General features: G+C 37.1%; 1 protein-coding gene and 1 long non-coding RNA gene across 2 annotated transcripts; both read left to right on the forward strand.

Annotated features, from left to right (window-relative positions):
• The first annotated feature begins 12,434 nt into the window (after window positions 1-12,434).
• Window positions 12,435-13,661, forward strand: LOC110458031 (IgGFc-binding protein-like). The gene has a single exon (XM_021509573.1). The coding sequence runs from the start codon at window positions 12,435-12,437 to the stop codon at window positions 13,659-13,661; it is 1,227 nt and encodes a 408-aa protein (XP_021365248.1).
• A 677-nt stretch (window positions 13,662-14,338) lies between these two features.
• LOC110458042 lies at window positions 14,339-20,065 on the forward strand. Its single transcript, XR_002463757.1, has 3 exons — window positions 14,339-14,430; window positions 15,447-15,497; window positions 19,984-20,065. It is a non-coding gene; the product is annotated as an uncharacterized LOC110458042 (long non-coding RNA).
• The last annotated feature ends 6,687 nt before the right edge of the window (window positions 20,066-26,752 follow it).

Raw genomic sequence — 26,752 nt, forward strand, 5'->3', positions numbered from 1 at the left:
AAGGCAAGTAAATTTTCTATAAACAGAGATTGTGGCTTGGAAGGGGCAGAGGGGTTGGACCCAATAGAGTAAATTGAGGTCAATATTTAAAATCCTTCTCCTTTAGTTTGATTTTAGTTGATTTAATCAAATTTGGTTCAGAGCATCATTTGGCAAGGGGGACTGTATTTGTTTGAACAGAGAGTACGGTCCCCTTGGGAGGAAGGTAAAGGGGTCCAGCAGGTGTAGAACATCCTTGGCAAATGGGACTAAATTTTGTATAAAGGGATGTTGCTTTTAAGAGGAAGAGGGGCGAGCCCAATAGAGGAAATTGTAGTTAATGTTTAAAATCAATCCCAATTGCTACATGTATATGTAATAATAATTGTCCATGGTTACTTTCTGATCCAGGTGAACGATACATGCCCTCTTGGCCTTTTGTTCATTCTCGTATGTTAAGTAGTCCTTTTCACGTCGATATCGATGTCTGGTCAATACTTCGAGACCTTTAGTCAATTAATCCGTCCCAAGTTTCCTCTTTCAAACTTATAATTCATTTATAATATGAATACATGACTTAAAACGCATATCTTTCAATGAGTAGATTCTACGGCATGTTTCTTACAGCTCTATGTTCCTGAACAACTACCAAGTTTTGAAACCATGCAAGATGGAAAAATTCATCAGCATTCGTATTGAGAAAAATTGACATAGTGCAGAACTATAAGTAAAAAAAGCTGATAGTAAGGAACGTGTTCATAAACAAACAAAAATAGAGTTTTCAATTCATGTTATTGAAAAACAATGTATACATATTTGAACATATAACACAACACTGGGATTTAAATTTATTCTGATTTATTACCGAATTACTCAGAGATGTATATCTCGAAGTATAAGTATAACCTTAAAAGAATAAAAACAATTCCAGAAAAAAGAAATAAAATAAAATAAATAAAACAAAGGCCCATGGATCTTAACGGTCATCTGACAAGTATGTATTGAACTTTGGTGGCGGGAATTGATATTAGAACAATATTAATGTATATAGTACTCCCAGGCTTTACATCAGTAAAAGTTAATAGTTGTCAACTCGCAAAGGACAACTAAAAGTAGAGTTTGGCCATATGAAAGTTCAAAGTTACATGTACTTTCCCAAGTTTAAAGCATGCACAGATTGGTATAATTTGGGGAAGTACAGACCCTGAGTTTTCGGTTTGTCAAATCCTTTTGTGAAACATGGCAAACATAAAAGTCCAATGTTTTGTGATGATACAATCTTTTTTACCAATCCGAGGCAACCATTCTTTCACCATGGAAACATTTTTTAAACACTCTCTGTTCAATTCATTATACCCAATTATCCCTACATACTTATTTTCAACAAAATCTTAGAACATCTAAATGTCGACCAATCAAAAGTCTGCATTGTGGCCCCTTCTATGGCCACAGTGACTTGATTTGAACAAACTTGAATCTACATTACGATGACATCATGCATGCAAAACAAACCTGTGGCATTTCTCGTTCTTGAGAAGAAGCTGTTTTAAAAATTGACAATTTTATCTATGTTTGCCCGTTTCTGGGCCCTAAAGACCCCAAAATCTTGGTTTTAATAGCAATACTTCTTTCATAACACTTGTCATTAAGTTCCCGTCAGCCATAAATCCATAGAAACCGAATTTAAATTAATTGTATAATATCTAACTTTTGACCAATCAGAGGTCACCATTCGGTTGTTTGGCCCGAAATGACTTGCATTGTCGATGGGCCGTGAAACAATACAAAAACAAAATATTCGAAACATTTACCGTAGAATTCAGTGTACCTTTTTTCCCCTACAAACCAATTTTCATCAAAATCTGACTTCATTTAAATTTCGACCAATCAAATGTGGCCCTTTCCATCGACGCAGGAATTTGATTTGAAAATAAAACTCGAATCTACATCCCCAATGCATCATGTATGCAACACAACAAACCTGTTGCATTTCTGGTTCTTGAGAAGATTTGTTTTAAATATTTACATATTTTTTCTATTTTTGCCCCTTTTGGGACCCAAATACCTTTAACCCCTCTATTTTAACACATCTGATCCCACATGCCACGCTGATCACTTGTGCCATGTTACATCAAATTTGGTCCAGCAGTTTTTGAGAAGAAGTCGAAAATGTAAAATGTTAACGCACGACAAACGACAAACGACGACGGATTGCAATAGGTCGCCATGACCAATGGCCATGTGACTTAAAAAAGCCGGAAGAGAGAATAAAAATAAGAAACTCCGGAATAATAAACATTAGTCGTATTCTCGGGCTAGACATGTCTACTCAAATATGTCTACTCGACGGATGGTTGTGCTGTTGAAAAAACATACATCAGACTATCCCCACAAGAAGATCATGAGAAAAAAAAAACAGTTTCTGCTATGCAGTCCTGTTTCACAGTCTCCTGAAACAAAGTAAGTTGTTAATAGTGTAGAAACCGCCCCCTGGGACGACGTCATCCTGAAAATATCCCCCCACCCCGAAGTAACGCCTATGCTACTACCCGTCCGTATATGACCCTGACTGTTGCACCATATTTTTGTTTTGTTGCTTTTGTGTTCTTGATAGAGGGGTTCCGACATAAGTCATCTCTTACGAATCATGCAGCGGAAAAAACGCAGGCATATTCTTGTTTACATATAGTGTTCATACATTACCCATCCTTATTAATTGAGAGCAAAGACCACCGTCAATGCATATCAGGTCATGTACCATGTACAGTCAAGTAAGTAACACAAACCTAGTTTTATGATCTCTTTTCGAAACAGTCAGCTTTTCTTCAATACCTGAAATATGTTGGTCAATTCCAAAATAATATACAACTTTTATTTATATACAATTTTGTTATTCAACATTGATTAGAGAACTTTTTTGTTTGTTGGATGTCATGTTAAAAGGACAATAAATCGGCCCTAATGACCTTTTCTGTGATATTTGACCATTTAGAATGTGACAATATTTCGTATAATTACCCTAAATGCTGAATGTTTAGAAAGGGATAGCAACTACAAGTATATGGCTTTGGTATGTCCCGGCCTTGAGGCAGAAACCATTGAAAAGATATATGTTATGCACATTAATAGCACAAATATCAAAGTATAAACAGGACCTTAACACAGGAAAGACCCATGTTTTAAAAGGGACAGGTAATTTGCTCTACCCCCCTCCCCCCTCGACTAAGCTGTTACGGTTGTATGTATCGATTATAGGAGATGGGGATCGTCCTAGTTGCCTATCAATAACTATATTATGTATGCTGTATTGCTGTAATGAAAAGTTTGTTTTGCGTCAGCAATCTGACTGTTGGTAATAAATGATGTATGCCTATATTGTTGTCATTAAAAGTTCTAAGCACCAGCTGTGGAAAGATACATATCCTACCTTATAATCTAGCGGGAAATAAAAATAATTGTATCCGTGAAGTTGGTTATATCGACCCGTGATAACATTTGCCTTAGGTGGCAGAGTACGGTAGAAATGGCTTGACCCTAAAAATAAAGGGCATGTCTCGGATAAACATGGATAGCGGATTCATCCTGCACAACACACCTACATATATGCATATATTTATAAACTACATTTTGAATAGGTGTTTTTTAGAAGAACATTTTTTTTTTCAAAAAGTGATTTCCCCAGATTTGGGACTTCTGAAAACCATGAATACCACATCAAAAAACACCAAAATATGCAAAACATCATAATTTTTAACCCAGAATTTGACCCCTGCNTATTGATTTGAATAATTAAATGAACAATGGCAGTCATTCCAGCTAACTTTTTGTTTTATCATTTGTTTTAAATTCCGACGTATAGAACGATGGAGAATATTAGCTGTCTCGTATTGATCCAATTGAGAAAATAGCTGGATCATTACAATTCCTATATATTGGAGCTGCGATCCAATTATAATGCGGTATTTGTCACCGACACAAAAAGCAAACCATTACTCAATGGTCTCAAAAACCGAAAACAACCGTAATACCACCTATATAGAAATGTAAACGGTTCTGTTTGTACGCTTAAATTTTGTTAAACGTCCTATTTACAGGTAAGGTCATCCATGTCTGCTGTGTAAGTGTGCATATGTGCCAGAGACAGGGTATGTTGGTGTACTTGCCACCTTGAGATAGCGCAGATCTGATGACGTCATTATTATTTCATTGGGCAAACGTTTAACATCAAACCATAAGTGAGGTGTTGCCAAGCAGTGCGCTAGGAAACAGAACGTTGTTAGCAATAGAGAAATATAAAGATTCCATGTATTGCAATGGGTGCAGCAGCTTTATTTACTCGCCTATGTGTCCTAAAATAGATTCGGGGATTGGGTTTTCCTCTGTCTCACACTTGGTGGATTGATTATTTCGAATTAAACGTTTTCGCATCAGCCAGGGTCATATCAGAACAGGTGCAAAGGAAGACACCGCCTGAAAAAGAAAGCAGATAGAAAAAGTGTCTCTTGAAAGGTATTTCAGTTAGGTATCACTAAAGACGGCATTAGATCTGCGCTATCTAAATGAGACAAATAAACCGACTTACCGCCTCCAGCACACACAACTGGATTCAGGTCTAACCTAACCTAATCGGATAATAGAACCTCAAGATCCGAAGAGCTGACTATATTTCTTTGGTTACAGTGACCTAAAGTTCGCCATCTTCAATGTAGGATATTCAGGTTCAGTCTGCGGACCAGAGTCAGCCTAAGGCGTGACTGCGGAGCAAAAACATTGTGTTTCCATGATGTTATTGTGAGGCGGGCCAAATGAGGAATTTGGGGTTTCAATTTTGTAAATCCTTCTCTGTACCCTCTGTATCCTCATTAAAGAATGGGAGGGGGCGAGGTCCAATAGGGGGAACGTTATAATATATCATTTAAAGCATTCTCATTTAGTATGATTTAGGGGATTTAACACAATCTTTGCGTAGAGCATCCGTGGACAAGGGGGACTCAATTTTATATAAACGTAGGGTGTGGTGTGTCCCTTGAGCAGAGCAGTTGGGCTCAAAAGGGAAGATTCAGGTAAATATTTTAATATCTTTCTCCTTCAGTTTGATTAGAGGAATGATTGGGTTAGGGTTACCTTGAGGAGGAAGGGCGGGGCCCAATAGGGGAACTTATAGTAAATTTACAAAAAGCCTTCTCTTTCTGTACCATTTGAGGCATTTTAGCCAAAAGGAAGTCAATTTTGTATAAACAGAGGGTGTGGATTGTAGGGGGCAGAGGGGTAGGGTCCAATAGGGTTAATTAAGGTTAACATTTAAAATCCTTCCCGTTCTGTATGATTGGAGTTATTAAACCAAATTTGACCCTGAGCATCATTTGGCAAGGGGGATCATTTTTGTTTTAATAGATAGTGTAGTTCCCTTGGGAGCAAAGGAAACGGGTCCAGTAAGGGGGTGGGGTGGGGGGTGGGGGGGATAGTAATAAATGTTTAAAATCCTTCTCTTTCAATTAATGAGGGGGATTTGTTGTAGAGCATCCTTGGGCAAAGGGGACTACATTTTGTTCATTAACTTGAATACAGGCTTGGAGCAGATGTGGTGAACAGAATCAAGCATCCGCAAATTCGATTTGCGAGTTGACCACTGTATATAATGGAACCACAGTCAAGGTTTGATAAAAAAGTGAACGTTAGAGATGCATAGTTTTCTTTTTAATCTTGAACAAGTATGCACAACAACCCACTAAAGGAAACCTTATTATAGACTTTGAACAAAGTCACCACTATAACGCATTCATGCAAGTATTACACAAATCTTGGCAATAGCTAAGACGCAGCAGATCTTTTTTAGCTTCATCAATTTCCTCTTGTGTAAGACATAGAACTCCCCTTCAATTTTCCAGGTGGAATTCCCATTCGGCACCTCTTACGTCATGCAGTGGAATACAGCGGAGCAGCCCTATTCATTTTAAACACAGATATTTATCCACGTTCAGGATAAGTTTGTGCTACATTTAAATATTAATGTGAATGTGATTTCATCCATGTTATGCGTCACACTTTAGGTACTTTAGTGTCCTATATTGTACAACAACACACATTTATAATTGACTATTTGAACAAGTCGACAGACTTTAATGTCTTAACGCCGTTGGTTAAAATTAATAAAATAGACTTTTATTTTATTGTCCCCAAATGAAGGTTATTTGGAATTAATTATTCATGTGGTTTTGATCCGATAGCTTGCCATCTTGCTGTTGTCGGAGGCTTGTGTGGTTTGTCTAACACTAAAACTACATATATACAGCAAGGTTCCAACCGTACCAGACTGGTCGAGCTAAACGGACAAAAGAAAGTGCAATCCATTCGTGACTGTTCTTTTTATGATAGTATTTCTTATACTTGTCAATGCATTACGTTTAGTTCAATATCCCTCTTGCCGTTATACCACTACGGTCCAAAGAAAACATGCTTTTGACATTTGAAAGAGAGTAGTAAAGTACATCATGAAAACAGCTAATAACACCTTTGAACTGTCAAAATCCATGATGGTTACCTTGGAGTCATTTTATTTTCAAAATAACTCATCCACAATTGAGGACCATAATTAAGCCACATATCAAATTAGCGATATTTTTCAAAAACCTCTTGACCTTTGATATTGAACAATTAAATATTCAAAATTCCTTTTTAATGGGCATTATATTTTGTTTCTTTTGTTGACATGCTCTTGCTAGGACCCCGAATGGAAGGTGACCATTTTCCCCGCGAAAATACACAGTTCTGTTGTCTTTATCGCCCCCATGTATCAATAAGGAAACGTTGCTGTAAGGCATCGATAGCCTGTATGCATTTAAAAACATGTATATTAAGGAATTAACGCGATTATAATGTCCATAAACCCAATAAAATGACCTCATTAATGTTGAAAAATATTAATAATTCGTAGATCTAAGGGTCCACTTTGGTGTTGAACGTCCCCCACCCTCCAAGGTTAGGAAGACAATGGGTTCTGTCCCAATGTAAGGACATACATGTAACTAAGTCTTAAAATTGGTACACTGAAGTTGCGAAGAGATGTACAGCCAGTTTGTGCTATTACTCTCTATACTGAACTATTAAAGAATAACGGCAACGACTGGTTTACCCGTTGTCAGTATACATGTAATATGACCAAGCAGAATGCTGTACTGAGTGCCTTCGTCATTGTATTTCAGTGAGATATCACTATACAGTCGGTATCAGACTATCTCTACCGCAAGGAGGCAAATACACTAACATTCCCTGCCTTAAGCAAACGTGGCGGCACGTCCTTGAATGAACTTCGCTGGTAATAGAGCGTAACACTCTATCCTTATCCTCTGAAATCCTAGACTCAAGAAGTGACTAAATTGGTAAATTTGATATCAGCGAGCAACAAATAACTTTTAATAAAACTTGAGAACTTTCAATATGATCATAATGGCTTGGGTATTTGACAAAATGACAAAAATGCAGAAATTATCAATTATATGACAACAGGCTAAAAAATGAGTTATTATGTATTCTGGACTGTTGTTGAGTGTATAAAGATCGGGAGCCATTTGTATATTTTTATAGTTAGGATATACCGAAATGAGGACGGTTTATCAACAAATCGGACATTATGTTCCAAAATAGACATAGTTTAGTGGCCATTTCGTTGCCGAAATGTGTCTGGAATGTTTTTAAAGAGTGCAAATGAACATGATATGGAGGTAATCCTCATTGTAAGGACACATCTAAAACGCTCTGCAACACATGCTTATTATAGGTAATAAATTCTATCTACACAAGTTATCGAGGACAATGACTACATAACATACCTTAAGTCTACCCACACACATTAACGTGGTCAACAACTAAATATCATACCCAGGGTATTACTACACAAGTTATCGAGGGCATTGATTGCATGACATACCTTAAGTCTACCCACACACGTTACCTTGGTCAACAACGTAATATCATACCCAGGGTCTTACTACACAAGTTATCGAGGGCAATGATAACATAACATACCTTAAGTCTACCCACACACTTTACCGTGGTCAACAACTAAATATCATACCCAGGGTATTACTACACAAGTTATCGAGGGCAATATCTATATACCAATACCATCCTGAATCGTTCGCAAATAATTTTGAATTCGAAATAGTGTAACCGATCAGGCATGGGATTTGGATTATGGTAAAATTGATATCGAGATTTGCTTTAATCTAGCTCTCAATTCTTAAACATAACATTGGAAGTTATGAAGAAACTGAAAGGGCCTGTTTCCAGTAATGTTAATTCTCCATAGGAGCCNCTTCATATGAAAGTAACGTGTAAATATCCTAAAACAGTTTGATTTATTTGGCTTGCGTTCAATATTATACTTAATGATGCAGTATAAAACATGGGGGATTAAATGCATGACATCAAAGAAGTTGCTGATTTAAATCAATCATATCATTGAGTTTTAATTTCAAAGCAATTTACCAAGCATATTTATTGTTCGGTCTATCTTATAAAACGACCTAATTACAGCTAACTAATCATTTAAGGTCATTTAACGTTTGTGTGCTGGAGGCAGGGTATGTTTGATTTGGTTTGTTTTATTTTGTTTAACGTCCTATTAACAGCTAAGATCATTTAAGGATGTGCCTCCATGTGTGTAGTGTATGCGTGCTTCTGTGTGTGTATGCAAGAGACAGGATATGTTTGCCTCCTTGTGATAGCGCGGATCCGATGACTACTTTATAGTGCTATCTCACTTGAATACCATGCCGAAGGCACACAACACAGCATTCCTCCCCGGTCACATTATACTGACAACGGGTGAACCAGTTGTTGTCATTCCCCTAAATGCTGCACGTTAAGCAAAGAATAACAACTACCATTTTTAAGGATTTTGGTATGTCTCGACCTGGGGACAGAACCAATTGCCTTCCTCGCCTCGGCGAACGCTCACAATTAAGGCCAAAAGTGAGGTGTTGCCAATCAAGGCGCTAGGAAATATAAGGATGTTAGAAGTAGAAAGAAAGGTTAAGATCCCAAATATTCCAGCTCCCTTGGCAGAAGACACTGAAGAGAAACCCCGATTCTGCAGGACCCAACATAAGCCGTCTTTCTATGATACACTCCAGTGGGGTAATTCTTCGTTTCTTTAACGTCCCCTTAAAACAAGACTAGGGCGAAAGCGACCCCCGATTCTGCAGGACTTCACATAAACCGTCTCTTATGGTACACCTGCAGTGGGATCATTCTTCTTCAATGTCCCCTTAAAACAAGACTAGGAAGAAACCGACCCCCAGGTGGCCAACATCGTCTCCGTACGACCACGGCTGTTGCAAATTCAATTAACCCAGAACAAAACAACAAACAAAAGCGTACGTTTTCAATTACAGACGATTTAATCGACTTTATAGTATGAAGTATGTATATTGCAATCCCATTTGTGTTGAACAAGTTTACATGATTTTAAGTATTATGAGACATTTCTGAAATCAAGAACACTATTTATGTACCCAGGCGGTTATCATCATCCAGTAAAATAATTAAACAGAGCCTATTGATATTTATGTTCCCAGAGGTAATCAACATCGGGTAAAATAATTAAATGTCTATTCTTATGTAGATATCTGGAAACAAATGCGAATCCTAAATGAAGCTAACGAATGTTTTCGTTGAAATTGATACACGCTAATGCAAGATCACTGTTCTGTAATGAATAATATCCCATGACGACAATCAATGATACGTTGTATGTAGTGGCGCTGCAGTCGATACGATGTAGACAGAGCTGCACTGGTACTCGGTCAGACATGGGAACACCGCAGAAGATGACGGTTACACCACTCTTGTTTCTTTTGATATGGATGTGTCACATTCTGTTTGGTAAGTTAACCGCACTTACACAAATCGTGTTATCGTTGTTTATCAGAAAGCACTCGAGGGTTCGTTCTAAATTTTTTATATGTAGGTTTCCCCATATGTCTCTAGTTGTGCATGTTTACTTTGAGACTGACTGGACAACAAAATGGTCTATAGGCGGCCATCTTGGATTTTGATATTTGAGGTTTGTTTTTGCTTTTTAACAGAAAGTACATTGTACTAGAGAGGTATTTTTCTAATTTAATAAGTAAGTTACCTTTGGTCTTTAGTTGTGCATGTTTACCTTTTTACTGTTTTATAATTGTTGTACAATAACATTTGCCATAGAGGCAAATAAAATGGCTTTACGAGGATAGAGGTAATTCACAAGACTTCCGTTTATGATTTTCAGCATGGAAATTGCTCATAGAACCTTAAGGGAAAATGAAGAGCAAATAACACTTATATATTTCGTAGATCTGTTTAAGATCCTTTTATGGCGGGCGCCAAGATCCTTCTATGATCTCTTGTTTCCATTGCTGTTAAAATGTAGAATGAATTGCGTGGTAGTTGAAAATCGGAACACTCGAATAGGAAATGTTTGACAGTTCAAGGTTTGTCACAAGCATAAAAAGAAAGTTCATTTTTTATTTCGTAAAATGTAGGCATGTGTTATGGAGATATGACCTATGCTAAGTAGCAAGAGAACAACTGTCTCTCTGTATTCCTTTCTTCTTTCTGTGTATAACCGAAGTTAGATTGAATTGAAAATTACTTCCATTATGTTGGCGATTCCTTTTTAATTTAGTTTTCAATTGAAGTTTTAAAATCAAGAGAAAGGCATATCAATATCATCCGGATGTAGATTACATGGAAGAGATGCCAAAGGAGCCCTCTCTCATTTCCAGTTATTCTGAAACAGACAGTATCCGAAACGAGACGAGGCGACAGAAACGGCAGATTATGTTGTTCAGAATTTTAAGCCTCTGTAGAACGGATAACAAGTACAGAAACATATGTATTCGCTCTTTTTTTCTTCTTCTCTAAAGCAAGAATAATATGATTTCAGCAAGTTCAGAAAATAGAGGCAATATCTGTGAACAATTGTTATTCACGTTAATCAGATTTCTGAGGAAGGACATTCATAGGAGCAATTATTTTTGATTACTTAAAAATTGTTAATAAATGTGTAACATATAAGTTTAAATTTGATTTGTACTTGCCATGCGATAAGGCGGTGTGATGCCTCCCTGGGGAGCATACAGCCGGTGCTGCCATTTGGGCGCTTACAGCTAACATTCAACAGTTCTAGCACTGTCCAACCACATACTCCTTAGAACACATTGCCTTTATAACTTTCTGTTGTACAGCCAAAAGTAAACTTGAGGCAATGCAGGCTTTATATTATTGATAATAATTCGAGTTTCTTTTATACTGCTTTATCACAACCTAGTTCGTAGGTCGTCTCAAAGCAATTCACAAATTATTATCCATGGTTATAGGGCCGTTGCAACCAGCCAATATCGTTCTCAACTCCTTGGGGAGCATACAGCCGGTGCTGCCATTTGGGAGCTTACAGCTAACATTCAACAGTTCTAGCACTGCCCAACCACGTACTCATTTACAGATAAGTAAACTGGAACAAGCAGAGTAAAGTATCTTGCTCAAGGATACAACACAGTGCCGTGACGTGACTCGAATCCGCAACCCTTCGGTCACGAGTCCGGCGTCCTACCACTATTCTACCGTGCCTTCTTTATGAAGAATGAGTATCAATAGATATGAAACGCCATAAAAAAACCACCCAGTAGATCCTAAATGAAGATATTATTATACTCATCTCTGGAATAAAGAAGATGATGCATTGGTCGCTCTGCGTCTGGTTCCTACCCTCGAACATCCTCATGTGGTTGTATTTATCCAGTCTAGCTCTGAAATTCTTCGAAACGGTCAAACTTTTAAGTCTGCAGGTGTTATATGATGCTGATTTCAGGCAAAATATTATACAATTTCATGAGACTATTTTTGAGTTTCCATGAACTAAGAGTAATGTGTGTGTGCGGGAGCTTAAATGATAATATCCGTTCGCATAAATGACATTATCCGCTCGCATATGAATGATATCGTTTTTGTTATGAAAAAGTGCTTGAACATTTTACAAATAACGAAAATAGTCTAGAAGATTGTGTTACGCTACAATATGATAATAAACAAATATATATTATATATATAAATATATTTATTTCAGTTAAGCATCACCAATGAGTTCTAGAAGGATGAAATAGCAGTACGGTGCAGTGATATTCCTTTTTACATACTGTTCCTTTACAATATCTTAACGAAGCAGTCGCATGTTTTGTCTGCTTACGTTCATTTTTAAATTACCATACCATTTCTTTTTGTTTTCCTCGTGAAATTGTTCTTAGATGATAGTAAAAAAGAATTATGTTAAACACCACTTTAAATGTTCTATTTTTTTCTGCTAAGGATTGTGTTCCAATGGCAACCTTGGAGTCGAATATGTTATTGCATATACAGAAAATGAAAAGAAAAACAACCGTCAAGAAAACGAAGCTCCGGTTTATCCACTTGAGATGTTCGTCCTCCCGGCAGGTGTCGATCCAGTAACCGTTGACGTCACAGCACCTTCGTTTTCATCAAATGTGCTGTCACATCACGTTACGGTAAACAGTGATGCCTCTATGAAGCTCGAAATCGACATTTCATTGCAACTGGTGGGGAACGAACAATCTTCTAAAGGAATCCACGTTCAGGCCAGCGGAGATATAGTGCTCTTAATTATCAACAGACAAAAGTTCACTAGCGACGGGTACCTAGCTTTGCCAGTTCATGCTCTAGGCAAGGAGTACTACGCCGTTTCAGAATACCCTGATGATAACTGCCAATTTGCTATCGTTGCGACACAGGACGGGACGGTTGTTGATATCACACTTTCAAACAACAAGAACGCGAAGTCTGTGCAGTTTGCCGAAACTGTGCACATACCTGGCGAGACATTTCAGGTTACTTTGGACAAATTTGGCACAGTGCAGATACAAAGTGATGGCGATTTGACAGGATCTTATATAAGTTCCAACAAACCTATTGCTTTCCTGAGTGGGAATCGACGAACCATAGTTGACTCGGGATTTAGCAGTGATCATTTGGTAGAGCAGCTTTTCTCGGTGGATAAATGGGGCAAAAAGTACAATGTTGTCCCTGTCCCTGAAAGAACAGTTGGCGATTTTTTCAAAGTTGTCGCTAGTGTAGATTCCACATCAATTGATGTGGCTTGTCTAAAAGACACTGACAGCTACAACACGGTTGTGTCACTTGTGAAAGCTGGAGACTTCGAAATGTTGCATATCAAACCTGGGCGGTATTGTTCATTCAAGTCAAACAATGCAATAATGGTTATTCAATTTGTGCTAAGCCAGTCCAACAATAAAGACAAGCACGATCCATCTATGATACTGATAACCCCAGAAGAACAATACCTATCAAATTACATGTTCACAACACCAAGAATTACTGGAGGCAGCTATGAAAACTTCTTAATGATTGTTGTGAAAACCAATCAGAAGTCTGGGCTTCGATTAGACGGGAACGAGCTACCCGTAAACACTAACTTCCAAGACATCCCGGGGACAGATTTGGCAGGCTGTTATATAACGGTAAACGACGGATACCACAATATTGGCCATGTGTCTCCTATAGCAGTTTTCTCTGGGATCCTCTACGGGCGGGCTAAGTACGAGAGTTACGGGATATCTATTGGACTTCGCCTCGGACCGGTGAATCTGGTTAGTATGACTCCATAGACTTAATACATTGTTTGTTTGCATAAAAGGACTGTCAAAATATTTAAATGAAGGACAAGATATACAGTAAAAAATGTAGCATGTAACTTGTCGAAACAAATGGCTATGAAATAGGACTACTTCAGTAATTGAAGTTAATCAACATTCAAGGCCATCGCTTAAATAGCCTCCCGAAAATCTTACTAACTGCTCTTTTTGCTAGCATGTTATTTTTTGGAATAACACATAATTCTACTTCATACAATTGTAACAAAATTAAACCAAACTGAACCTATCAACAACTTAGGTCATTGACTTAATGTGTGCAGGAGGCAGGTTATGTTTGGGTTATTGCCTCTTTTTGATAGCACGAATATGATTCCGACTTCATAGTGTTATCTCACTGAAATGAAAGACAACCTCTGCAGCACAGGTACACACATGCACGCATACATTACATATATTGAGGCACGTCCATACATGACCTTAGATGTTGATAGGACGTGTAATCATATATAACCAACACTTTCAAACGCTTAATGTGCACACATCAAGGCAGGACGTTTAAAACAAACTATAATATTTTGTTTAATTTTTTTTTTAATATTTTGTTAACCATGCAATGGACTGGTGACTTTTTCTGCGTTGATGGGTCGTTTTGAATGCAATGATAATGATTATTCTTTTCAGCCGTGTACACCTTCGGTCACTGTTAATGGTGACGGGATAGACAACGACTGTGATGGCCGAACGGACGAGGAGTTGTGTACACCGGATAACAACCAAAACGGTAGGGCTCAGAACGGTGCACAACAGAAATAAAATCTGATAGTTCAGCCCCAAGTAAATCAAGTATTGCACGATAATCAATAAGCTCACAGTGTATCGGTTCATCTTGCAATTTCCCTCCCTTATAATTATATGTCGCTGCAGTATGTGTTGTTTGCTGCATTTCTTTTAACAAATAATGCCTTATTGTCACCGAATACAAATTACAAAATTGCAATTGCGTTTTATGAAAAATCGAAAAATAATAATCAAAATAACAATAATCTGTCCTGATTCGTTGTCAGAACTACATATGGAAAATTGGAACTTTTAATCACATGCAGATTTTTTTTTTTTTTGGCATAAACATGTTTTTATAGTTTGTTAACTGTTATGCAAAATTGCATACCCGGTCATGTCGGAAAACCTGAAAATGTGACTGAAACTACTGTATAGTTGTTATTATTCAGGAGGGTTTTGATGTTGCGAATTTCGCGAATGCATTAAATTCGCAAAAAAAAAAAAATGAAAAATGTAATACAGTTTATTTGCCATCAATATAATAGTTATAAATAAGAATGATATATGATTAATTTACAATTAATTCGTTGGCTATTGATTTGTTTAACAGTGATGGTTAACAAAAAACACCAATGCAATGAAACTAAACATTGTATTAGTACCATCATAACAACTCTCAGGCGTAATTTGTTTTATTTCTGCATCGCATTCGCGGTGACCCTTAAGATATTTTATGTTGTGGGATTCATTCTGATTAAATCAGTGAACATGATTCATCTTTTCATGCTACGACTGACCGGAATTTCATTTTAAATATACATTAAGTTATTCGCCAATGGCAGGTAGAACAGTTTGCTTACATTGTTGTCTTAACTATATACATCTTTAAATCGTTCTGATTTTGTAAATCGAGGTGGCATACCATTGTTAACTTTCAGGGAATAACCTTTTGTTCATAAATATTCGTTTCACGTGTACTATTATCTTATCTATATATTTTATCTGTTTTGACACTAGATGACGATGGCGATGGAGTGTCAGATGAAGACTGTGTTCTTCCTCCGCCTGGTGAGTACAAAACATTTAATTATTCTCATAAAAAACCCATTTCAACTCTCTACAAATACAATTTGTGTCATAGTAAAGACTTTTTTCCCGCTCAATTTCATTCTCATATATTACATGATACATCAGGATTTGCCAAATATTAAAGTAAACAAAATATCGAAACTGCAAAATATGATAAAACGGAACTGAACTTTCTAATTATTGCTAAACCAGCTCTCGAGGGGGTCGCATCACATTGACTGTAAGATAGATATCAACTAAAATAGATTCATGTTGAAAATGCAAGTCATTAGAACCACACAAACGTCCTGCTTTAGAGAAATTCTAGTACAGGAGGAGAGAGCTTAATTTTATTATTTCGAGTGACATGATGCAGTCAAAGTTTATATTGCTTATAATCTTTTTTACATCAACATTACACATATTACAAGTAAATAATTATTCTCATGATTTTTGCTGATTAAAGGCACTAACCGGCTATTTGTATCAGTGCCTTCTTGTATAGTTTATCAGGTGACTATCAAGAGACAGCATGACACATCTTTCGGGAAATCTTGCCAGTCCATGGGATTGTTAATATTTGTCGAGCGTTTTCGCGTAGAATTGTCGAAAACTGTCCTTCTTTTTATATTTTTGGATATAAAATTCACAAATGTTTTTAACTTAACAAAGTTTGAATAAATTGGAGTTTATTATTAATATTGATGTAATGTAATGGATTATTCTAGGGAGTGACACGTTTGCCGTTTTCGAGAAATTTGCTATATTCATACCAACTCCATCCTTTAACCCAAACCTGCAACGAATTAGAGGGATATTTGGTAGCAGCTGCCTGTTCGTTAACCGACTTTAGCAAAGCGTTATTTACCGGATTGAACCATTTTATGGGTGCGCGCCTGATGTTTAAATATTTTCTGTTTCGTTTTGAAGCCTAAGTTTATTTCAAATCCTGCCAAGACTTTTTGTCGAAACAGCAATATACGATGAAACATTCACGGTGTAATATACATTCTTTACGTTTTACGTCTATTACGATTCAAGATGGCCGACATGGTCTGTTGCTGGCTGGAACAATGACTGATATAACTGGAGTTTAATAATGCCGACTTTGCTGATACCTTGTGGTAGTGAAACATTGAGAGATACTTCATATTAAAAGGGCGTCTTTTTGATTTCCGTATTCAATATGGCCGCTATGGCCTCTGATAAGCTGTTCGCCTGCAGAATTGAGAGTTTTTAAGAGCGGCATGCTTTGATGGATGCATCCGGCAAGGTATTTCAGTAAGATAGAACTTGATCCATGCTATCACAAGAAGGCCATCACACCAATAATCACTGCCTTCGGCACACATACACACTTACACACGTGGAGGTACGTCCTGAATAACCTTAGCTGTTGATGGGGCGTAAAACCCTTTACAACCACCCCACCAGCACATTTAAAAGCTTACGATTCACACATCAAGGCAGGATGCTTAACCAATTAAAACCTTAAAACCAACAACAATTTAATGCATCTTCTTCTTAGATGAACTAAAGTTTTTTTGCCGAAAGTGTCACCTACAAACGAACTCTGTTTAGTTTAGACGTTAAAAAACCTCCATTGGTTGAGTGGGCTGTGGGTTTAAATGTACTAAAGGTGTTGGTTTGTTGTATAGGGTTTAATATCCTTTCAACAGTCCTTTACAATGAACCAGCACTAAAAGTACATGTACTCACAGAACCATTGAATGTTTTAACGTCTCGGCCAACCACAGTATGCTTTATGGCTTCGAGGTTAAGTTGTGCTTTTTATATGTATATGGTACAAAGTCCAAAACTTATGCAGCAAAACAAGTATTCAAAAAAAACAGCGTCATTTGAATATTAAACAGTGTTTCTTTCACTCCAATTCACAAATGAGCATTTGTCCTCGGCACGACGTTAACTCCTACGCGTATAGGGTTTGTTTTAATGTATCATGAATAAAAAGGTTAATCACTCGAACCTATTGGCTCCACATTACTTGTCGTTGGGCCGATAAATAATACAACATTAAAACCTAATTATCTCGAATTGCTTATGGTAATAGGCCAATACTTATATCATTTATCTCTATATAATTTAGCAATGATGTCTATTGTTAAAAAATGCTAGTCATGTTAATTATATCCAGTCACGGGGTACATTTCTTGGCCAATGGCGTCTAATTGATGAAAATCCATTTATGCACGATTTTTTCTTTTTTAATCAATTAAATTAACATATATCATTATGGCAAGTTTTAATTATATTTCCAACACTTTACTCATCGACGTCTGATTCCTTCGAACTATTAACAGCTTAGGTCATTTATGGACGTGCCTTCATGTGTGTAATGTACAAGTGCATGTATGTATTTGTGTTGAAAACAGGTTATGTCCTTTCGATATAGCGGATCTGATTCCGACTTTCGAGTACTACCTCACTGAAATACCATTCCAAAGTCACAAAGCCAAGTGTCCCAACCGGTTACATATACTGACAACAGGTTAACGAATTGTTGCCATTAACCCAAATAATGAACACAACATATTGCCGTCCTCAATAGGGCGAACGTACGACACTAAGGCCAAAAATGATGTATTACAAAGCCAGGCATTAGGAGTCAAAACGTTTGTTAGAAAGTAGAGAGAAAATATATAGATCCCGAATGTTGCAATGGGCACAGCAGATCAATTTTCGTCTCTTTAATGGCCAGTTAGCAGAAGACAAGGGATGTGCAGGAGGCTCCATATTAGTCGCCTTTTGCGATACGACGTGGGATACTGCAGGCATTTTCTCTCCCCGGGCCTGTACGGAGTGAAAACTATTGGACTTATAACGATTTTTAGCCCACCATCATCTGATGGTGGGCTATTCAAATCACCCTGCGTCCGTGGTCCGTCGTCCGTCCGTCCGCGTCCGTCCGTCCGCGTCCGTCCGTCCGTCCTTAAACAATTCCTGTTATCGTATCTATCTCAAATTTTATATGTAGGTTCCCCTTGGTCCTAAGCTGTGTAGGGCAACTTTTGAGACTGATCAGATAAACAACATGGCCGACAGGCATCCATCTTGGATTTTGATAGTGAAAGTTTGTTATCGCTAAATCTCGGGAAGTATCAGATGGATCTTTCTCAAATTTTATATGTAGGTTCTCCTTGGTCCTTAGCTGTGCGGGAAACCTTTTGAGACTGATCGGTTAAACAACATGGCCGACAGGCATCCATCTTGGATTTTGATAGTGAAAGTTTGTTATCGCTATTTCTCAAGAAGTACCAGAGGGATCTTTCTCAAATTTTATATGTAGGTTCCCCTTCGTCCTTAGCTGTGTTGTGCAGCAATGCCTGAAATGGACTGTATCCCGCTTGCCAATGGCGATTAAAGTCTTGCTCGAACGACCAAAATTTGTCAAAAGTGAAGTAGTCACTGGCCCAACAAAAATAGTTTGGGTGACTGTTGACAAATTTATGAATGAAAGAAATGATAGTTCCTTCCACATTAACTGGGAGGCAGTACATTTTTCAGTTGTCATTACTTCGATTTGAATAGAACTGTCCGTGATTTAGAAAATGTGATGATATTTTTCAGATTTTCTATATAAATACAGCCAGGGTGTATTCTTTGAGGTGCGAGTTTGTGTATTTTTTTGGGAAACAGGTTTTAGCTAGGGTTGAAGAATTAAAAATATAATGTTTTATTCTGTTCTACATATTACAAACATAGTCATGTTATATGTTATTTAAATGTGCTGAAGCATTGTGTTAAATGCTGTGGAAATATTTCTCCACAAAATTATTTCGGCCACCAATATGCCATTTGGGCCAGTGCTTCAAATTTTTTACTCTCCCCAAAAAAATGTTTTGAGCCAGCCAATCCAGGTTCCCCACTATCCTTTATTGTTCATGTTTACTTTTGAAACTGACCAGTTAAACAAAATGGCCTACCGATAGCCATCTTCGATTTTTGATATTATAGGTTTGTTAGCATTATTTCTCAAATTTGCTATGTAGGTTCCCCTTGATCCCTCTTTGCGCATGTTATATTTTGAGACTGATCATAAAAACAAAATGGCTAAAGGAAGAACTAAACAGATCTTTCTCATATTGCAATGATCGATTCTATATCTTTCACATTAAGTACTGTACTAGTAAATATGTGAAATGACAATCTCACTTTGAAGGTTGACTTTAATACACATTAGTATTAAGTTTAGATCAAAAGTTACATCAAGGTGCATTTTCTGTTAACATGACTCGATCAAACAGATTAGAGGAAAGAAGAGAAAAGATCGAACTGACAAAAAACTAATGAAGCTGGTACAATGGTGGGCGCCAAGATCCCTCTGGGATCTCTTGTTGAGGTTTTGATTGACACAATTTTATCAATACAATTGGATGTGCTGTTTCACGTTTGTTTAAATAGATTATATTTGAACAAGCAAACTTTTGCAAAAACAACATTTTTTCACCTATATTTCTTTTGGCAGTTCATGGAGTATGGGAAACGTGGGAAGAATGGTCCGAATGTAACACGACGTGTTCCACCAGCGGTTCACCAATATCTCACGGAACGAAAACAAGGCTGCGGAACTGTACTGGTCCTATGTATGGCGGGAAACAATGTACTGGTGCCGGTGAAGAAACAGCAGATTGTACCTTATCATGCCCAGGTAATCTTTATTATTTGCTGCATTTGTAAATATTTGTCATGCAGCTGTTTTCTCTCACCTTTTAGATTGAATGTCTTGTCACAGTATATAAATGCATACGAATGTGTTTGATAGGTTATCATATATTATATAAACTAATTGAGTCATGTGAGAAAATTAAGCAGGTGAGATTCGATTTCTGGCCAATTTCCCCCCCTCGTATACAAGGGAAATCTTTAAAGATACATCACATGAAGAGCCATATTTTTTTTTAATGAATGTATGTATTGTATGCACTTCCACTTATGTTACCTCGCTATTCCCATATTCATAGTCCGTTCCAAATGTCCAGTTTGACCACTTGAATTGTTTGGGAAAGCCCTGCTAAAAATAGCGCCGATAACGTCACCTGACTAGGCAGTAAACACATGTGGTCTGAGCGAGATGAAACGGTTTCCAGAGGGCCCCCCAGAGAGGGGCCGTCAGGCAACTGCAACTTCTTACCGCGCTATGCAACCAAGTAATATGATTACTAAGTCCATATTCAAACTTATTGAACAGTAATCATTCATCATCAGAAGTTAATTGCACGCTTGCCAATATTCAGAATTTAAATTGATTTAGCTTTAAACATATTTGTTGCCAATAAAATTGAACAAGGGATGGGGCACAAGTTTTTACAATTTATCACAGCCTTCTCCCGTCATACATTTACAATTAAATGTCAACAATGATAATAGGCATAAACATAAAGTAGATACTTATAAATATATATTGAATTTAGTACCGGAATGTGACCGGTACAGATGGTACGGGGCTAAACACCTTCCCTGCATCAAGGGACAAACCTTTCTGATTGTTTTTTATATATTGCCGGGGCAGAGGAGGCCGGGTATTCATATAAGTACTAATTTAAATCTTGCATGTAAAAACAAAAGTAATCGTTTTATTCAGCAATATAATTAAATCATACCATTTAACTGAACCCGGTAATATTATAAATTATGTAAATCTAATAGCGCACGTATCTCGATAACCCAAAAAATACGCCGTGGGCCATCACAACAGTTATCCCTTGGAGGGCCTCATGGCAAAATCAAACTAACCAGTCACTTATCTCTTCCTTTCGCATAAACCACTGTTTAAGTATAGAAACACAAAGTAAACTCTCTTCGATACATGCCCATTAACATATTAAACTAAGTTCATCTGTGTTCAAACTCAGACAAAGATACTAGCGAGCTTCATAGTTTTAGATATTTATTCATAACATAAACAGCGCTAGCATTTCTGTCGATTCCATTTCAGCTTAACTGGAAATCCGGAAGAATACATGCACCGTACTAACTGTTAGGGCAGTTATTTTCTCCTTTGAATACTGCCCACCTGCAATAATGATTCCGAAACGTACTCATTGCGCTATCTTTTGAACATTTGGCAACTTTTCGTTTCGTAGCTGACATGGTACAACACTTTTTTTCGCTTACTTCACACGGCCAGTCATTTTGTTTACAAAGAAATGGTTTGTATGCACATGCGCTAGTAGAGGGAAATCCCTGAACAAAGCGTTGGTCAGACAGGTAGAAATACCGATGATTTTCTTAGATTTATTCATTTTTATGAATCTATTTCAGCCAAATCCGATCGTTATTTTCCACTTGATATGTTTATGAAGTATTTGAAACAAAGACAAAAAATAAAGATACTTCACTGTGATGCCCCTTTAAATGAACTTGAAAGAGTTGATACTGAATAATTCCAGATGGATGTCTGGCGGCCATCCTGTTTTGAGCTCAAAGACCCAAATATAATCCTCTGTGTCTAATATCACCCCTGTGATGTGACATAGAATATATGTGAAGTTTATTTATTTGAACAAAGTTTGTAGCCCGTCATCCCAGCTCGTCAACATGCTTGTTAGAGGTTTATCAAGTCAGTTCAAATTAAACCTTTTAACAGTTTCTTTTGAACGCATTATAGTCAAAGGTATAGCTGGTTTGCCAGTAGATTTAGTTTTGTCCACTTATAAGATTACACGTTTTGGATTAATACCAGGTTAGCGATTCAAACCCATTTGGTTTCATGTTTTTCGATCCGTTTCTAAAACATCCACAACTCATCGCCAAGAGGAACTTGCATATGGAATTTTCGAAAGATATTTTAAAAACAAGCACACTTTATAAACGCGTATTTAGCGCAACGTGGGATTGATAGAATTGAATATGGATGCTTACATATCAATATTTATATTACAGTCGATGGGAACTGGGAAACCTGGGAGCCATGGAGCGGTTGTTCCATGACCTGCAATCCGTACCAGGGATCAACCCTCCGAGTACAAGGAAGGCGTACAAGGTCACGGAATTGTACCAATCCTACCCCTCAGCATGGCGGCGCAGACTGTGATGGCAATCCCGAGGAATCCGAGTATTGTCAACAAGACACTGCATGCCCTGGTAAAAAAATATAACCAAACATTGATTTTGTTTTTGTTGATACGGACTTTTAGATTTTTAGCTCTAACAGCAGAATAGGCAAATCAAGATGGCGTCACAAATGATCGGACCACGGAGCTGTAGGATGTCGGCTTGTTTGTCTTAAATTCGTAATTTCAGTAAATGTTCTAGAATCATAGATGGGAAATGATATCACTATGTAATGTTTTAAAATATATTAAGGTTCCAAACAGTCGATTTAAAGATCGCAAAGCGGTTGAAAAAATCAACAATAGAGTGCTCGGCCATTTATTTACTTCACTGGAAAGCATTTAGATTTGTTAGACCTGTTTGATTATCCATTAATGACCCATTGAACCTGAATCAATATCGAAAACTTGTCAATAACAAAAGTATGTCGTATTCGATAACGCCAAAGAAATGAAGTCAACACAACATAAAAACAAGATGTGAGCACTTCCTCGAATCGTTTTATCGAGCAAATAATTTTACTTCTCATGAAAACGATGCAGCGTGAGTGTTGGTGCCGAAGACTTCACTTGAACTGCGTTACGGTTTACTCTGACCGTTGTTCATCATTAATAAAATCTAGCTTACATATTTACAACGATTAAGTACTGAGGGTTTGGTCTACAAGAGTTCTCTATCGTGTGAAATCATAGATATAATATAGTTATATCATGTAACATTCACAGATACAGATGGAAACTGGGGTTCATGGGCTAAATGGTCAGATTGCCTACGATTTCGCTTTCGGTCATGTGACAACCCTGCCCCTTCCACAACCGGGAACTATTGCGTTGGACTTGGGAAGGAATCTAATGCATGTACCACTGCCACACAATCAGGTAACTTTTTATGCAATTATGACAACACTTTATTTATCACTCATTTTAGTAGTTATATACACCAGATCAGTATAGAATGTATGTTACATGTACACTTGAATGAATAAATCGGTATTAATACAGTGTATGTAATATGACAAAGTCATTTGAACATTAACTTTCATGAAACACAGTAAAAATAAAGAGATGCAAAAGCGTCAATATGATTGAATTACACCGTACATTTACAGAAAAAAGCGCTTTCTCTTTCTTGATAGAATCATCTTGATTTCCCCAGCTAAAATAGTATTCAAGAGATAGACCGAAACATTAAAATTTCAATGAGATATATTCCGTCTTTGCGTATTGCAGAGTTATCTTCTCTTGGGAACAGGTATTGATTGTTACGTCATTGGTTTGTGCGAGAAAATTTCGTCGTTTTCTCAAAAATTGATGATGTTACTCTCCAAACAAGTGACGTAACAAGCAATACCTGCTCCCAAGAGAAGATAACTCTGCAATACGCAAAGACGGAATAAAATTCGGCTTGCCTATTCTAACACGTCTCCCGGGAAATGCGTGATGATGAAAACAGTAATGACGTTGCATAGTCAGTCTTATTTAAAATGTTCTATTTCTTTGTACGATGTAAATATATAGACGTCCTTCATTATGCTCATTAGTGTTACTCGCTGACTGATATGTTGCCTTTACCCCAGTTTTCTCTTTTAGAACGGTAATTAACTTGGATATACATGTAGCCCTTTTTTACATAGTGGGTGTAGTAAAGAAGACGACGTGTTATCCCCTCATGGTACAACTTGTCTTATTGTACATTTCAGGAGTCTCCTTGCAAACATTGCCTTTATTCGTATTTTGCCGTCGTACAATTCATTGATTTTTAGTTCAAATTGTGGTTTTGCGAACATTTGCGTTCTTTTGCATTCTTAGTTTAGTTTTGATTTGAAATCAGTTTCCGGTTACAATTATTGTTATTAGAACTTAAATTGGTATTTATTTCTTCAGGTAGTTCCCAAACAGTACAGAACCTTGTGACAAATCCTGCTTGTGTGTGTCCTTCATCTACTGCAACGACCACGCTCCGTCCAGTTCCACCCACTCCCGGCAATATGGCTAGGGTTTTAGAACAACTGAACCGGGAATTACGCCGGAACCCGAAAGATCTCTCCAAGTATAAGCGCAAACTCGGGAGTGCGCCCGATAGTCGGACGAGCAGTAAGCTCATTGGCTGTTTATTAGCGGTCGTTATTGTAGTCATCCTGGCTGGATTTTTATTCATGGATTTGGAGAAATTATATCGATTTGTTCGTGAAAGGCAGGATGAAGAAAGAAACGTTGAATAGTGGAATTTGAACAACCCTATTTAATAAGGATATTTTTAACAGGTAGGGCATCATTACCAAATAGAAATATTGAGCGAAAACAGCTGATGATCAATTTTCATCTCACCACATTCAAAGTGGCTTAGTTTTGATAGAACTGAACTATTTTGATAGATACGCATTAATGCAAAACTGAGTCATCTGTATTTATATGTTACGATTATAGCTATTTGCATCATATTCGATGTTTTTAATAATGGACAAGGTATGTTACTGCTAAGTGTTTGTGACCTACATGTATTTGGATAATTTCTCTTCTGTAGAGAAATAAAAATAGAAAAGGGGAAATGTGCCGGGTAAATTAACAAATAAACTACATATTACTGGTCAAAATTGTTAAGTAAATGTTTCACATATTTTATAACACAGATTACACGTTTCACATATTTTATAACACAGATTACACGTTTCACATATTTCTATAACATAAAGAACGTGTATGCCATGTAGTTAACTGCTTTCAAGTTTGTAAAACAGCATGACGTTCCAAATGAACGCGCTTTTAGCAAGATGGCTTCCTTTTTCACACTTTATATATAGAACGCACAAAGCCCATTTTGATCATTCCGTTAGTCAGGGTTTCATTCATGTTGGGTAATGCAGCAGTCATTGTTGATACCGGGTATGACTGTACGATTGCCCGAGTAGAAATATTTAAAATGAAACGTCAAGCAATATGTTTTTAATTTCATGGAATATGCATTTTCATGTCTTTATTTCTGTAAAATACATGTACATTGATCGATATATACACGTACATTAAAGCAAACATGACTTCCCCTTGCAATTTACACTATTTGATGGATAAAGATTTTCTTCGTTTCTCAACTTTGAAAGTATTATACCCCGCTTTCACCGAAATGGGGGATATTAATTTGGGTTTGTCCGTCTGTCTGTCTGTCGGTCACGCTTCGTTTCCGTGCACTAACTGCAACAAATGTTAAGCGATTTTCTTCCAAATTCGTAACAGAGTGAAATGCTAGAAGGGCTCGGCAAAATTTGAGGACCATTTTCAGCGGACCCCATTTGGCGGAGTTATGGCCCATTGAATAACGAAAAACGTCATGATCTGCCGTTTCCGTGCAATTACTGCAACAAATGTTAACCGATTTTCTTCAAACTTGGTTACATGGTTAAATGCATTAAGGGCTCAGCCAAGTTCGATGACCACTTTCAGCGGATTTTATTTAGCGGAGTTATGGCCCCTTGAATAACGAAAAACGTCATTATCTGCCGTTTCTGTTCATTAACTCTCGCAAATATTTATACTATGCTTTCTTCAATCAGTTTAATTTACTCCGTAATACCTACATGTTCAAAAAAAAGTCTAACTTCTGTATAAGGCTTTTCTTCTTCTTCTAGTTTCAAGCTATACATTATGTCTCAACAGCACGATACTCACATGTTTAAACCTAACCTCAATAATGTTTACCTGCAATATTCCCTGCAAGCAGGGGATATAAATTCCACGCATTTGCTTGTTAATTAAATAGCCAGCAACACCAAGTGACCGCCTATATGTTATCAGTATGACGTCATAAATATATAACCGCACCATCGGAATTCCATTATATCATGTTTTGTATTGTTTATATAAGGGAATGCAAGGCAAATTCAAATTGTATCATGTATATATTTATTTATTGAATTCAAAACCATGTGTTCAAAATGTCTGTAAGATATGTATTTGTTATTTGTGTACAGTGTAACTGATTCGGCATTCTACACAAAATTTCATTCCCTTTTTTTATTTAATTAAACTTAATAAAATATGAAAACAAAAGGAAACCTTTATGAGTTCTATTGTCAGCATCATCAATCTAGAAAAAACAAATTTGGAATTCATGCACAAGGGGGGATACAATACAAAGACAACATCAAAACGTTTCTAAAAGATGCATGTTTCACAAACCTAGGTGAT

This window comes from Mizuhopecten yessoensis, unplaced genomic scaffold (genome assembly GCF_002113885.1).
Source record: "Mizuhopecten yessoensis strain PY_sf001 unplaced genomic scaffold, ASM211388v2 scaffold9409, whole genome shotgun sequence".
Taxonomy (NCBI): domain Eukaryota; kingdom Metazoa; phylum Mollusca; class Bivalvia; order Pectinida; family Pectinidae; genus Mizuhopecten; species Mizuhopecten yessoensis.

Excerpts from the sequence above, each read along its gene's own strand:
- LOC110458031 (XM_021509573.1), top strand. The coding sequence starts at position 12,435 with ATGTTCGTCCTCCCGGCAGGTGTCGATCCAGTAACCGTTGACGTCACA.